The following is a 16,122-nucleotide window of genomic DNA, read 5'->3' as shown; positions in this document are numbered from 1 at the left end:
GTATTAATTTTAAATCAAACTCAGATTTTTGAGTCTACTAAGTTGTATTTTATTAACAAAAACACAAAAAAAAATTATATTGTGACAATTGTTTCGCCTTGTTAGGGCATTATCAAACGAACGTGAAGATCGTAGTCCATTTGATCGAAGTCCATTTGATCTTCACATTCGTTTGATAATGCCCTAACAAGGCGAAACAATTGTCACAATATAATTTTTTATGTGTTTTTGTTAATAAAATAAAACTTAGTAGACTCAAAAATCTGTGTTTGATTTAAAATTAATACATAAATAAAATGGAGTTCTACAAATTAAACGCCAAATCAATAAATACATTTTTATTCTTAAGCGTTTCGTTAGATAAAATGTTATTTTACTTTTGTTTCAAATTCACATTTGTTCATTTTAATGATCATATTTACTCATCATATGTGTGCAAAATACATCAATAAAAAATAAAATACTAACTTTTTGTATTCCGCTTTAAAATATAATTTAATCTTTTGAAAAAATACCACGAAATATAATTAACTCGAATTGAATTTCAGGGACTCCTGTCTTTTCGTTTTTTTCAAGGGTGGATTAAATTAAAAGTTCCTTAAATTAAACGAATACTTTGAGATGTTTTCTTACCTTAAGCCGCAGGCGAGGATGAGTGACAGCAGTAAGGGTACCAGGGTCGCAAAGCAGGCAAGGAACAGTGTCTGGAGGTCCGTGAAGCCTGCAAACAGGGAGAAAACTTGGGGGGCGTTAGCAGTTCCACCTTTGACCTTTCAAGAGAGATAAGATAAGAGGGGATGTCAATATTGCGAAACTCTCAAATGCGAATCCTTTTTCTCATACAAATACAAAGTTTTTTTTTGCTCTAAGAAGAGCAAAAAATTCATAAATGCTGAAAGAAAATATGATTCAAAGGCATGATCTAGGCGACATTCTCCATGATAGAAGGACCTACAATCTGAGGATGAACATACAATAAGAGCAGAACCCTACAGTCTACAAAGACTATAAGTTGAGATGGACCCAGGAAGAAGCAAATTGCTAACTATTGTACTAATTAATATTGATAGCTTCTAATATATGGTATATCGTACATGAAAGCTAGTGATTACTTACCTCATATCCGTTAACAAAACTTGGAACCATTAATACGTCCCTATCTTCCACTATTATGTCAAAAGGGTTGACAAAGTGATAATGAAACTATTTAAATATTCAAAGGGTAGTCCCCGCCTAACCCACAAATTGAGAATTGTGTGATAATTAATATATGAGTACAAAACACTCATGTATACTTTGCTTATACGCATGTAAACATTAATAATATGTGATAATATTATATTGTTTCTCATTTTATCGCTTCTAAGTTTTGTGTTGTATTTGTTTCACATAATGGTTAGTTAATAATTATTTTGGATGTTTAAGAATGGGCGAAATGGTGAACGTTATACAGAGTATGAAGCGATCACTTCAGCCAGACAATGCCAGAACGTATCCATTGTGAATGCCAGAATTCCGTATTACCTTCGTTTCGAAAGAAGCTTCATGGCTATTACACTATTACTATTACCCGGGTGTGATATTTCAATTAAATTTTTAGGGTACTTTGAGGTGGACAAAACAATTATGTGGACGTTAAGAGTCTCTATGGGGATTGTTGAAATATTTAAGGGAAGCCATAAAATCAGGTTCATGATTAAATTAGAACTTCTATCCCCAGTCAAAAGCCTAATAAAGAAAAATTGTTTTTTTTTGCAAATAATTTTACTATACAATATATTTTTTGCTTGAAAATTAAAATCTTAATAAAACCTAATTTTTCATTAAAATAATTATCTTTAAATATATTTTCGATTTTAGTTAATGATTTGTTTTGGTAATATTTACATAACTAAATAACGAACTAACCATCACGCCCTTCCCAAAGAAGGAAAGGTGATCAGCCCTACGCTTCAGATACCAGTCCAGGGTAATTTGAATAACTATTAGAGGAAAAAAATCGCTTATATTTATTTGAACCCCTCCTGGGAATCGAACCCGGGACCTCCAGGACGGTATCCGAGCATGCTGACCATTACACTACGGAGGCGAAGAAAATAATTAAAATGTTATCATCGACATTTTTAATGACGGCATTGAGTAATAAAATAAAATAATTCCATTTTCATTAATTCCAATTTGAGCGGTTTCCTTCATGCTACCAGTTAGCGACCCACAAAATGTTAAAAGTCTCAAATTAAAAGTTGGGAAATTTTATGATCCGAATTGCGTATTCAGAAAAACAACCCTTAAAGTTATTCGCGGGACGTGAAGCCGTAAAGCAGATCTGTCATATAAAATGGATGTTTCTTGAGAAATGTCAAATTTGATGCCATTCAAAGACATCCACATCCCATTCAAAGACATTCCTCTATCCAGTACAATGAAAATCCCTATAAGCGTTTCTTCGCAAAATTGTTTAAGAAATGCCGAGCTCGAGGATATGATAAATTTCATTAAATTTTACTTACATTTTGAGTGTGGCCAAATATACAAATCGCTCACTCCTTTCAACAACGTCATATATCAAAAATCGTCAATTTTCAGTTCTGCATGTTTTTGGAATGCGTTGAAAATGTACTATATCCCAGCAAAAGCGGCATATTTTTAACATTACATAACGTATTTACCCGCTACAGCATTTTCTACGCTTTTTTTGCATTTTCAAGAAAAGTTATTGTTTAATTATTCTTTTAATTGAACTAAATATTTTTCAAATGGAGAAAAAAACCTTCAGGTTTTAAGTAAAAAACGCTGTTGCATAGTAAAAAATTCACTAAGTGGCTTGATATTGATTTTTAATACATTTTATTATATTCTTACACTTTAAAAATAATCTCCTAAAAAATCTAGTTTTTTGAAATATGACGTTGTTGAATCCTTTCACTCCTGTGAGCGAAATTTGTTTTTTTTCTTTGGATTTATTTTTACATATTTACATCTTAACATAGATGAAGAAAAGTATGGAAGTCTAGGTATTACCAGGGCTTAAGATCTGTCATAAAGCTGAGATAAACGTCATCGATAAAATTAATAAAAGTGTATTGAGATGGTTTGGACATGCAGAAAAAAATAATGAGGAAAGATGAACGAAAAATGAGCGAAATGTAGTAAGAAATAAGAGCAGAGGAAGACCCAGGAAAACTAAACATAATCGGAAATATCAAATATTTGAAATTTAAAAAATAATCATGGCGGGTATGTATGAGGAGATTTACGAATATGGAAGAGGCAAAAGTTGTTGACAAAGACAGATTGTTGTGGCATTCTCTCTGCTTACCCCTATGGGAAGCGGCATTATAGAAAATTTATTAGTTATTTAAATATTACCAAATTAAACTCTTACCCAAGTATTCTCTCTACCTATCCTTGCGGGGAAGCGGTTTGATAGTTAGTTAGTTAGTTAGGCAAGGGGGTCTACGGAAAATAAAAACAAATGTCAAATGGTGTTCCGAGCGAAAAACTTGAATATACCACAGTTTGAGAAACTGTGGTTAGAAACATTTTTTTTTGTTGACAGTATGTTTTTTTTCTCAAAAAAGTCATCTGAAATATTACAATAAATATATTATTTATTGATTCGGCATTAACTTTGTGGAATAACGTGTTGATTTTTTTTAAATTAAACAGTTGAATATACCACTTAATAAATTTTATTTATGTATCCGACTAGTTTAGAAAACTTACAGATGTTTTCATTTTCTGGTAAAAATTAATTAGTTTGTAAATTTTACCAGAAGATGAAAACATGTGTAAGTTTTCGAAACTAGTATATATAAATAAAACTCATTAAATGGTGTATTCAAGTTTTTATTTTTTTTTTAAAACAATTAATAACAAGTGATTTCTTTGAAAACATCAAAGCATTGCTTCAATTTTTCCGAAGTTTATTCCAAAAATTCAAAGAGTTGGATATAAAAAGGAGTTGTTATCTCATACAAACACAACGCTGAACTATGAACTTTTTTAACACCTCATTTACGTTTATTACAGACACGGTAGTCTATCTCTTGGGTATATGCAGGAATTTTGAAATATTTTAGCCCGAGTGAACAAACGCTCAAGGATTTTATAACGTAATTTTTTTCCCATACTCAAAATTTATTTGGAAAAAAGCTCTCGTAATCCAATTTTGTACCCTGTCTTGCTTTATATAACTTTTTCGATCATCGTAAGAAAATAATGCAAGGTCGAAATAAGCATTTTCGACAAAATTAATAAAGGTGTGTTGAGATGGTTTGGACATGTGGAACAATCAAGATAGATCAAAAAACAAATTTATGAGGCGAATCTAGATGGAAATAGGAGCAGAAGAAAACTGACGAAAACTTGGCACGATCAATTATTTCGGATCAACTTGGAACAGTACCGAGGTGTTTGCAACAGTGTTTGCAAAGGCAGATAGGTGTGGCGTTCTATTCTCTCTGCATAACCCTACGGGAGAGTGGCGTGATGGTTATTTAATTAGTTATGTTGACAGTAGACAGACACGGAACAGTGCCAAGGTGTTTGCAACACTGTTAGCAAACTCAGATTGGCATGGCATTCTATTCTATCTGCCTATCCCTACGGGAAACCGGAGTGACGGTTAGTCAATAAGTTAGTTATATATGTTGACAGCAGAAAGATACAGACCAGTGCCAAAGTATTAGCAAATACAGAATGGATTTGGCGTTCTATTCTCTCTGCCTACCTCTACGGGAAAGTAAAGTGATGGTTATTTAATTATTTACACACGATAAGGACGTGGCACTCAACTCAATAGCAGACAATCATAAGATATAATACCGCGTTATGTTATTGAATTACCGGGCCCATAGAAATAACGTACCGGAAGGATGTTCCGGTTGCAGCGGGCTCGTCCCCCTGGCGCCATCGCTCCCCAGCACACCCTTCCAACCCTCCCCCAGCTATTAATGCGAGACTTCCGCCTTCCGCCTTCGCTATCTGCCAACTTTCTCAATATATAATTCTTCCGTGGTCTTCGAGACATTTTACCCCATAGAAAACATTTCAACTGCTTTTTAATAACATCTTTTAGAATGAAAGTCTTTCGTAGGTTATTCAGTGTTAATATTACAGCATTGAGACTTATTTTTCTATCAAAAATTCAAAGTTCTTGCTATTAATCTTTCTAAATGTGAGAAGATTGATATTTTAAAAGTTTTTCACAAAAGCATAGTAATCACTTACGTTTATGACTGAAATTACAGGTATAAATCAACCCAACTTATTTGTTTGTTGCTTTCTAAGGAAAAATATAGGATATGCCTGCAGCTTTCATATTTAATGTTTAAAAGTTTATTTTGTTTTTAATAGGTTTATAGTAGATCTATTTAAGGGATAATTTTGTATTTAAGGGGTGATTTTCCAAAAAGGAAAATTGATTGGGCATTAACTTTGTGGAAAAAAAATACCGTGGTAGACGATTTCGTATTTTTGGGATATGAAATTACTAGGGATTGAAAGATTGATAAATTATAAAATGGTAAAACGGAGTGAATGGTGCACTAAAATCAGCTAAAGCAACAACGAAAAAACCTTTCAGCGAAAGCTAAACTGGCTGTACGCGACCAGTCCTGGTGCCAATCCTAATGTTTGAACGTGAACCCTGAAGATGGAAAATAGAAGGATGAAATCAGACGGTTTATAGACGAATGTACGATGAAATGATGTATGATAGATAATAGAAGGGTGAAAAAATGCAAAGCTGAGATAAGCAAAATCGATAAAATAACAGTAAAACAAATTTATGAGGAAAATAAAGATGAAAATAGGAGCAGGAGAACACCTCGGAAAACTATGTAGACGTGATCAAGTATTTCAATTACTTGGGCGTGGTAAGGTCAAGAGTCGGAATAATCGGTGGGTATGAACGAGGAGATGCATGAATGTGGAAGAGGCGAAGATTTTTTTTGTAATGACATAGTGGGGTAGATTATAGGAATATAAAACAGGATATCAAAAAAAACATAATTTTTAAAAATTGGTTTGGAATTTACTCTATTCAAAAAATCAATTCATTGTAACCAACAAAACATAATTTAAATTGGGTTTCACTTAAAGATGTCTTTCAAATCAATAAAAATATCATGTAAACTAATAAATAAATATCGTCTCTCCCAATAAATTTTCGTGAAAGCTTTGAAACGTTCCGGGAAAATTGTAACGAAATAGGTTTCAAGAGTTTTCTGTAAAGGTTTTGATTTTATTGTATTTCATCGATAAAATGACAGAAAGTAAATTTAAGGGTAAGTATTTCTTAGAATTTTTCAAAATACACTAATAATTCTAGCATCAATCAAATAAAACGTATGGATACTAGATATACAATATCGAAAACTTTATTTTTTGTTAAATAAATGCCAACAATCTCTTTAAATCTAGAATATTTTATAATATTTTATTGCGTGTAAAAGATTTATTGAACTCTCTTTCTTTACTGTTACAAAGTATCATTTTTTTCCATAATATATGCTGAGACCCAAAAATAAATAAACAGGTTGAAAGATTTATAAATTCAAAATATTATTTATGAAATCATAGTATTTGCTTACATATTTATGGTATATATAAAAACAAAAAAAAACCTTTATGGTCATAACTTGTACGTGTGTATACAAAATAATACAATAAACACTATCAAGTTTAACTAATGGTTACAATTTATTACGAAAAAGAAAAACAGGACAAAAGTTTAAAAAATTAGAAAATTTAAGGAAAATGATATAACATAAAATAAAAAGCGATCAAATTAAAACACTTTTTTTTCAAAACAACGTCAATAAAACAATATTCAGAGTGTGAAAGAAAGAGTCTGCCTCTGCAGTGTAGTGTTTAGCATGTTTGACTACTGAGCTTGATGTCCCGGGTACCCAGGATCCCCAGGGAGTAAAAATGAATAACAATGAACATTACCCTGGACTTGCGCGGGTATCACCTTGTCTTCATGTAAGTACCGATTAAGATAACACTGCTTCTGTATGAAGCAGTGCCCATTTGCACCATTGGGTGCGGAAAAGGGAAAGAGAAGATGCAATTTAAAATTTTTATAAATTTTGAATCTCCTCAAAAATTAATTCATACGCCGAACTCCCCATCAAACATATGTCGTGTAAACCGCTAAGTGGTAAATCAACGAGGTAGTTGAATAATGAATCCATTAGTTTACTAAGTCTCAATGTACAAGAAAAATTCACTGTCATTCATCTAATGTAAAATTAAAAACAGAAACACATTCTTTCGAATAATGGGTTATAAAGCTACATAGCCAAAGGGAGAATTAAATTATTTTAGTTTATTGATATTATAAATTATAAAATAGTAAAACTAACTTGATTCCGGTGCATCGTTCTCCAAGAAGAATCCAGTTCTGTTTATATGAGTAGCATATCCCGTCGCATTTCTATTCCCGAAATCTCCCAGGTTGTTCCCATTCTTGCTGATCTCCACCAGCTCCACATAATCTTCCACCAGTCCCGGTTTGGCTTCTGCCTCCTCAGAAGTCAGCAGTCCAGTCGTGTGATTGGTTCTCGGATCGACAGTCAGGGATTGGGTCCTCGGAACGGGCCACGCAGATTTCGGCGGAACAAATGGCTTCCGCGTTTGCGTTTCTGCTGCATCTTTATTGACGGATTTACCAGTGAAGTTTTCTAGAGGCAGTCCGATAAGAAATTCAAATTTGGGTTCATCAGCACCTTGGGTTTCTTTGTCTGTTAAATCTGTTCGGTATTCGGTGCCGAAATCTTTCTTTTGGTCGCTCGAACCACCAGATTGGAATATATCCGAGAGGGTTTCATCTCTGTCCCTTTCTGCGTCGAGGATGCCTTCTTCTACTGGGCTGTTGCCTAGAGAAGTGGCATTTACTTGTTTTTCAAAATCACCATTTGAATACTCTTTTCCTTTGCTTTGGAAGAAGGTATCGGATGGTTCTTGAAAAGGAAGAGTGTCAGAATTGTCGTTGACATTTATCTCTCTGTTCGTCTCAATGCCAACTATATCCTCTTCAAACGGAGGAGCCTCGTCGATATCCGGACTTTCGTAGGACTCGTCTTCTAGCTCCACAACTTTATCCTCGATTGGCGGCACGTTTGACTTGGCACTTAAATCGGAAACTGAGGTTTCGCGCGATCTTTCCGAATTCAGAATGCCTTCCTCGACCGGGTTGGCGGCTGAAACTAAAGAAGGGGACCACTGTCGGGTTGTATTTAAAGGAGAATGTGGTACGATTTCTGAAGAGTCATTGTGTCGTGACCCGCCACTGGTGTGGCCCGCCGCGGAGAGCATTACCACGCAAGAAAGTAAGTATAAACTTGAGGCGTCCATTGCTGCTCTTTGCGATCTCATCAATTTGTAAATCGCGATATCGAAATTATCATTTCAAAATTTACCTATACTTGTTTCTCTTTTGACGCGTCGTTCTCGAAGATTGAAAATCCATTTTACTTTCTCATAAAACAAGTATTTAGTATGTTGCGACTTCCGCCTACTTAAGACTTCTTAAATATTGTGTCTTTCTAGGTTATATTTATCTTGATTTCATTCGTAAGGTAGAATAAGCGAACCAAGTTTTTCCTTAGTTGATATTTTTCCGGTAGTCATCTGAAACAAGAAAGACAAAATTGTTAATTAATCCCAACTGTTTTTTATCCACCACGGTGATTTTCATAACATAAAAATAAAATCTTTGAGTTTAACGTTTATTTTTATTCATTTAAAGCATTTACTTTGTGGTTACTCATTTTTACTTTTTTTGTACAAGTATGAGTTATGTTAATATAAATTTTATATATTAATAGCATTGTTAACTTTGTGGTATGGTAATAAAACATTCTCCTTATCATTCATCGTTCACTTCACGCAATATCACTTTAAAACATTAATTCATGACTACTTACCTAGTCTACGTTTGACTGATGATGGAATGGTTATTCTGAAATCGGTAGTCATAAAGTAGTGTTTTAAAGTGGTATTACACAAAGTGAACTATGAATGATAAGGAGACTGTTATGTTAGGCTACAACTACTCATCGAGACATTTTTTTCCGGTTTCGAGGCTGTTTCTTTGTCCAAAAATCCTAAACCTTGCATGCTGGTGTAGTGATTACCCCGACGAAGAGACGGGTACGTCTCAATCTCGTAGACGAAAATCTCGGTTAGTGGTTATTAACCAATATTACTGACATTTTTGCAAAACAAAATATGACATGTATAATTTTACGACAGAAATAAAATTGAACGCAGAATACAGAAATAGGGTGACATCGACTCAATAAAGTTCCGGTTCTGTGTTCTATGACAGGGCTATAAGATCAGTATTGGACTAAAAGCTATCGGTCGTTGCACCATAAAAGCTTATTGTCCAAACACTCGTAGCATTAATCATATCCACCCTGACTGCAGACAAGAGACTAGTTTTATTTTATCTCAAAATAAATCATATTTTGTTATCTTCCTTCAACACGATTCAGTCTTTTCTATCCGTATATACAATTTCGTTCTACGACCACGTTTTTTTGCGGCGTTTATGTTTTCAAATAATAATTTTATTCAATAATAAGAACTAAATAAATTATTAATTTGATTTGATGAAATTAACATTAATTTGTGATATTCCTATTTTTTTTTCAAAAAAATAATTAAATTAAATTAATTTTTTATAGTTACAATATAATATTATCATTTACTCTATGTTTTCCTTTTAACAAATCTTAATATTAGTTACAATATTCCTATAAATAAAGACAGCTCTTGTGTTTGGAGAGGGACTGAAACTCTTTGTTTATTGTTTATACCTTTGAATGATAAAACAGTTTATTTTTATTCTTGTTTTTTTTTTTTTTTTTTTTTAATTACAAAAGTCTTATTTTTTAAACACATTTCTGGTAAAAAATTATAAAATTTTGACATCTCAACAAAGATAAAAAAAAATATAAATTTTTGGGTATTACAAAAAGGCTTATTTATAGACTGGTTAAGTGATCACATTGCAGACGTGTCAGTCACCATTCTACCTATGATTAACAGAGCCACACTACAATTTTTTTTTTACACTTTTACAAATATTATAAATCTCATGATGCTTTATGTTTGAATGTACAAGGATTATGACACACCTAAAAATGTTACAAATATTTTTTTACAAAAAATTTCGTTGAAAACTCATTGAACATAGTTTTATGTAAATAGTTTACCCACGCATAGGCTTTTTATATTTACAATTTTTTTTGTATTTTAAATATAAATTATTGAATGCATGTGCCTTGAAATAGTGAAAAATTAAATGTTTACATTTAAATAAATAAAATAAAAACAAACAAAATACGGAAAAAATAGAAATTCATAAAAAAAATTATGAACTAAGTTCTGAATATTATAGAAAATATGAAACAAAGTGAATTAACATTTAAAAGCTTTCAATATCCCTGTCATTGCTAATCTAAATAAAAAAAAGTTTCTAAAACCATCAGAAAAAATAAGCCACAAAGATTCGTTTGTTTTAAATCCCAAAAGGTAGACTTTGTCGTTCGGGAGAAAGTTTGAATTTTAGATAATATGTATACCACAATTCTGAAGTTAATTCAAATTTGTTAACATTCATAGAACAAAGAGATGAAAAACGCTGAAATACATCAAACAAAATTAAATACATTCATATTATGATTGGTCAAAGGAATTTTGACTATTTTGCAATAAAGTTTTAAAACCTACCCACATTGTCTATAAAATTATTAATTGCATGATTATTACACGAGGGTAGATACGGAAAAGATAATTGCTTACGATATTTTATGGTCTGATTTAAGTGATCACTTTATACGCTGTAACATTCCTTATTCTATCTACGGTAAAATACTTTTCCCAAACTTAGGAAGTTGTTTTAATGCTTCAATTGATACCTTCTTTCACATGCTAGTCCTAAGTAACATCTATGGTTGAGTTTCGTAAGTTTTTGAGTAAGCAGAGACCTTAATGAATTGTTTGTAAGATTCCTCCCGAATTAATTTACATGTGAACATTTTTGAATACAGATTTAGACGCACTCAAAATATTGTCAAATTGTCGAATCGAATGACTAGTCAAAATGTTAGTTTAATAAATTTAAAAACTACAATTTAGGCTTATTGCAACATTAAAGACGACGTAAATAAAGAATTCTTTTCTTCTTCTTTTTTATTTTATGTATTAAATGTTAAATCAAACACTGATTTTTTGAGTCTACTAAGTTGTATTTTAAATTGTTTAGTTAAAAGACATTTGTTTAAAAATGTCATGCTTAGGCGAAACGATTGCCTGAAAAAAATGTGATTTTTAAAACAATAAAATACAACTTAGTAGACTCAAAAAATCTCTACAACATTTTGAGTGTGTCCAAATACTTGTTCACAAAATCTGGATTATCTCTAATTACAGGAGTTATTTTCTTATTATTTTTTGACATGATTTAATCCAGGATTCGGACCTCACATACTAATAAAATACTTTCTGCCCAATAAAAAGCTTCTTTTCATCTCACCAATAGATGTCTCTAGTGAAGTCCTAGTGATTCAAGAATAATGTTTTAAAATCGGTTCATATATATAGAACAAGAATTTGAGTAGTGTGGTTGTCTATAATTGGTAGAATTGGTGAATGTTACACGTGTATATAATCACTTCCCAGCCTATCACGGTCGTCAGCCCCGTAAATGCCAAGACTTCCATATTCTTCTTCATCTTTGTTGAGATGTCGAAAAATAATACAAAAAAATCTCTGTTTGATCAAACATACATTAAAATGGAGTTCTACAAATCGAACGTCAAATCTTTGAATTAATTACATTTTTAGAAGTTATTTGAGTGTCCTTAGAAATATATGGATAGTGATTTGGTTCTTCGTGCCATATCTCTCCATCTCATCCACTTAGCCCTCCCCCCTGCTGATTCCCAGATTGAACATGGCTCGGATAATAAGATGTCAAGTCATTTGATTTCTCGCCAGACAAAAAAAATCGACAATACCGAAATATAGCAGTGCACACGATTTTAAATATGTCAAGCTAGAGAGAATTGTGGATCTTCGGTTCTAAATGCATGTGGGTTGATCATCAAAATATAGAACTATACAAAATATTACACATTTACATGTTTACCTATCGCTCACTCCTTTTAACAACGTCATTTATCAAAAAACTTGATTTTTCAGGAGATCGTTTTTAATGTTTAAAAATATAATAATATTTATTAAAAATAAATATCAAGCCACTTATTGAACATTTTACTGTGCAACAGATCTTTTTAGGTAAAACTTGAATGTTTTTTCACCATTTAAAAAATAATTAAACAATACCTTTTCTTCAAAATGCAAAAACAACACTTTTATGTTCTGTAGCGGGTAAATATTAATTTCATTAATTGATTCGGCAGTCACTTTGTGGTAAAATCTATCCATTTTTAATAAATGTTTTACTTAGTAAATACCACTATTTCTTAAAATTTACTGTTACACGTGTTTCGATGCATTCCGCATACGGTGTTTGAAAATGATGCGGAATGCATCAAAACACGTGTCACAGTAGATTTTAAGAAATAGTGGTATTTACTAAGTAAAACATTTATTAAAAAATGGATAGATTTTACCACAAAGTGACTGCGGGTAAATATTAAGCTAAAAATATGGCGCTTTTGCTGGGATATAGTACATTTTCTGGACAATTCGAAACTATGCACAACTCAAGGACACTTTACGATTTACAGTATGAAATTATTATTTTTTACATAAATATATTAAATACAATTATTTAAAAAATTTATAAACATATATGTATAGCATAATAAAACATTAAGATTTTTTACAAATAGTTAAAAAAAATAAACATAAAAATGTAGTAACTATCCTGACGAAGAGACAGGTACGTCTCGAAACTGGTGGATAACAATCTCATTGTGTGATTTTATACTCATATTATTGAAATTTTGTAAAAATAATTACATTATTTCATTAATTGATTCGTCTATCCTTTTGTGGTAATAGCGTTAGATTTTTTATTTCAATTTTACCTGGTGAATTACACATTTCATTCAATTCACCGTTATACGATATTTTAAAATGATATTGAATACATTGAAGCACGTATCATAAAAGTTTTCAATATATTATTGTATTAACTAAAAAAAATCTTAGGAAAAAAATTAATTATTTTCTCATATTATTTTTTGACATCTCATCAAAGATGAAGCAGAATATGGAAGTCTGGGCATTTACGGGGCTGACGACCGTCATAGGCTGGTTTAAGTGATCACTTTACACACGTGTAACATTCACCAATTCTACCCATTATTGACAACCACACTACTCAAATTCTTGGAAGTTCTATATATATATGAACCAATTTAAAAACCTTGTTCATGAATCACTAGAACTTCACTAGAGACATCTATTGGTGAGATGTAAAGAAGCTTTTTACTAAGCAGAAACTCTTATATTAGTATTTGGACATACTCAAAATGTTGTAAATTATTTTTTCAATGTGTAATACTAAATATTTTGAGATCAAAATGAGGATGTTCCATTAACTAGCCCTATTTTAAGATTCGTTGAATGGTAATGAAAACTGAAATTGGAAAATCCAAACGTTTTTATCACAACTCTTTACGTTAATCGACGTTTTTACAGACATTGGATAATTTTCTTTAAGTAAGTGCTTCGGTTTTCAAGTTTCAGTACCCTATTAAAGGAAAAGAAGAAAAGCTCCTTTGATGAAAATTTATAAAGCTTTAATTCATTGCATTTTATCCATCCTACGAAAACATCTTTTCTTTAATATAAACATCGAATATGTGTTATGAGTAACAAGTTAATTTTTTTAAATAAAATCTTCTCAACATTTATTTATTTCATCATATACCCATTTAATTACAAATAAAAAAATTACAATAATCTGCTCTCACTGAGATTTCACGTGCAGAGAGCACATTTTAGAAAATGTATTTATAAAGTTATTTATTGTTACGTATTTATTTTAAAACATATAACATACATAAGAGTAAAGTATTTAATATTCCCGATAAATTTGTTTAACTGTTCTTTCCACACTCATTCGATCCATATGCCTAAATTATCTCAACTCACCATTCTATTATGGATAACGCTCATTGTATTTATTTATTAATTTATTTATTCTTTATGTATGGAAAAGATATATGTACATTGACGGGCTTATGCTAAAAAGCAATTTCTCCTTTAATCACCAAAAACAGACAAGTGATATTGATCAAAACGTTTAATACCATATATCAGAGAATAGATAGTACTTGAACATTAAAAAATAACATAAATTACAAATTGACATTAAAAAATATAAATTACAAAAGATGATAATAAAGAGGGCAAAGGAAAAAGGGAGCTTAGGAAAGTTGTATTGTTTCTTGAATGTTTTTCGCAGATACTTCGTGGCACATTTTATAAACCTTATAAAATAAAGCAACTTTGTGGTAACCACTTTTTATTGGTACACTTTTTCCAACCGGTTTTGACAAGAACTTTGTCATCCTCGGGGTTTATGTACTAATTCTAAAACATTGAAATACTCATAGTTAGGTGGAACTACTCATGGTTATGTTCTAAAACATTGAAATACTCATGGTTATGTTCTAAAACATTGAAATACTCATCGCCTTACATTGTTTCCTTATTTTACCATTCGAACGTCTATCATGCATCGTTTTGTCGCACATTAACCAAAACATATCAGTTTAATGCTTATTTAAAATCTATAATTATGACAATTAGCGAACGTATCTACCTATAATTTAAATTTATATATGGTAACAAACATTTGAAATCTGTTCAATATATCGAGAGATAAATAATAAAGATCTGACAGATAATGTAGTCCTCAAATACACCTACGAGCGATACATAAATCAGAATATGTTGTCCAATATTGTAATCGCAAAATCAAGCTTGATTTGTGAATCCATTTGATATATTTGACAGATTTATATTACCCGCGTGTACGGAATGGCCATCAGTTATATCGGAAAATGAAATAAAAATTGTACCAAAAAAATGTGACATGAGATCGAAATGTATTTAAACCGTGACATTTCAATTCATTGGTCGTCCTTTTTTATTGCTCTGGCTTTTACTCTTTTCCATCAAAATGTACTACTTACTTATTTAGAAATTTAACAGAACATTAACGTAGATACATTTGCAATAGTGAATAACAAGTAAAACAGGTAATTGTAACATTCCAATTACAAAATTTTACAAATCGCTCACTCCTTTCAATAACGTCATACATCAAAATCGTCAATTTTCAGTTGTGCATATTTTCAGAATGCCCAGAAAATGTACTTTAATATATCCCAGCAAAAGCGGCATATTTTTAACTTAATATTTACCCGCTATAGGGCAGAAAGTGTTGTTTTTGCATTTTGAAGAAAAGGTAGTGTTTAATTTATTTTTTAGTAAACTAAATATTTTTCAAATGGAGAAAAAACATTCTGGTTTTACCGTAAAAGATCTGTTTCACTGTAAAAAGTTTAATGAATGGCTTGATATTTATTTTTAATACATTTCATTTTATTTTTAAACTTTAAAAACGAACACCTGAAAAATTATGTTTTTTGATATTTGACGTTGTTGAAAGGAGTAAGCAAAATGTTAAATAAGTTAAAAGTAAACAGCAAGAATAAAATATAACAAAAGTTAATAAAATTAATAGGCAGACTTAATTAAGAGCTAAAGTAAAAATAATAATAAAAAATTAAAACATAAACAGTTATAAGATGTACAAGTTGAAAAGAGCAAAAAAGTAATAATAAGTGCTATAAGGCAACAGCAAAAAAAAACAGTAGACACATAAAACAAAAACATACGCGACAGATACGTAGCTATTCATATATTGATATGTAGTATCAATATAATGATGATACGTAGCATCAATAGATAAATATCTCCTATGTGAACAAACCCAGCGATGTAAACAAAAATTTGGACACACTTAAAGTACTGTCAAATATCTCATCTTATCAGGGATATGTAACTTTTTTTTTTAAATATTTTTAATGTGTCCAATTTCTTCTAAAATAAATAACT

At 31.1% G+C, this 16,122-nt stretch overlaps 1 protein-coding gene across 1 annotated transcript in view; it reads right to left on the bottom strand.

Moving 5' to 3' along the window:
• Positions 1 to 633: 633 nt before the first annotated feature.
• Positions 634 to 16,122, bottom strand: part of LOC148299747 (uncharacterized) — a gene marked incomplete at its 3' end in the record, with an annotated part of 55,413 nt that continues 39,924 nt past the window's right edge. The window contains exons 2-3 of the mRNA XM_088275745.1: positions 7,374 to 8,640; positions 634 to 739 (exon numbers count right to left, since the gene is read on the bottom strand). Coding sequence (XP_088131871.1) covers positions 634 to 739; positions 7,374 to 8,385 — 1,118 coding nt within the window. The remainder of the gene's footprint in view (positions 740 to 7,373; positions 8,641 to 16,122) is intronic.

This window comes from Brachycentrus maculatus, unplaced genomic scaffold, assembly GCF_059751285.1.
Source record: "Brachycentrus maculatus isolate JH-2025_06_01 unplaced genomic scaffold, ASM5975128v1 h1tg000971l, whole genome shotgun sequence".
Lineage (NCBI taxonomy): Eukaryota > Metazoa > Arthropoda > Insecta > Trichoptera > Brachycentridae > Brachycentrus > Brachycentrus maculatus.
This window is presented reverse-complemented; position numbering and strand designations above follow the sequence as displayed.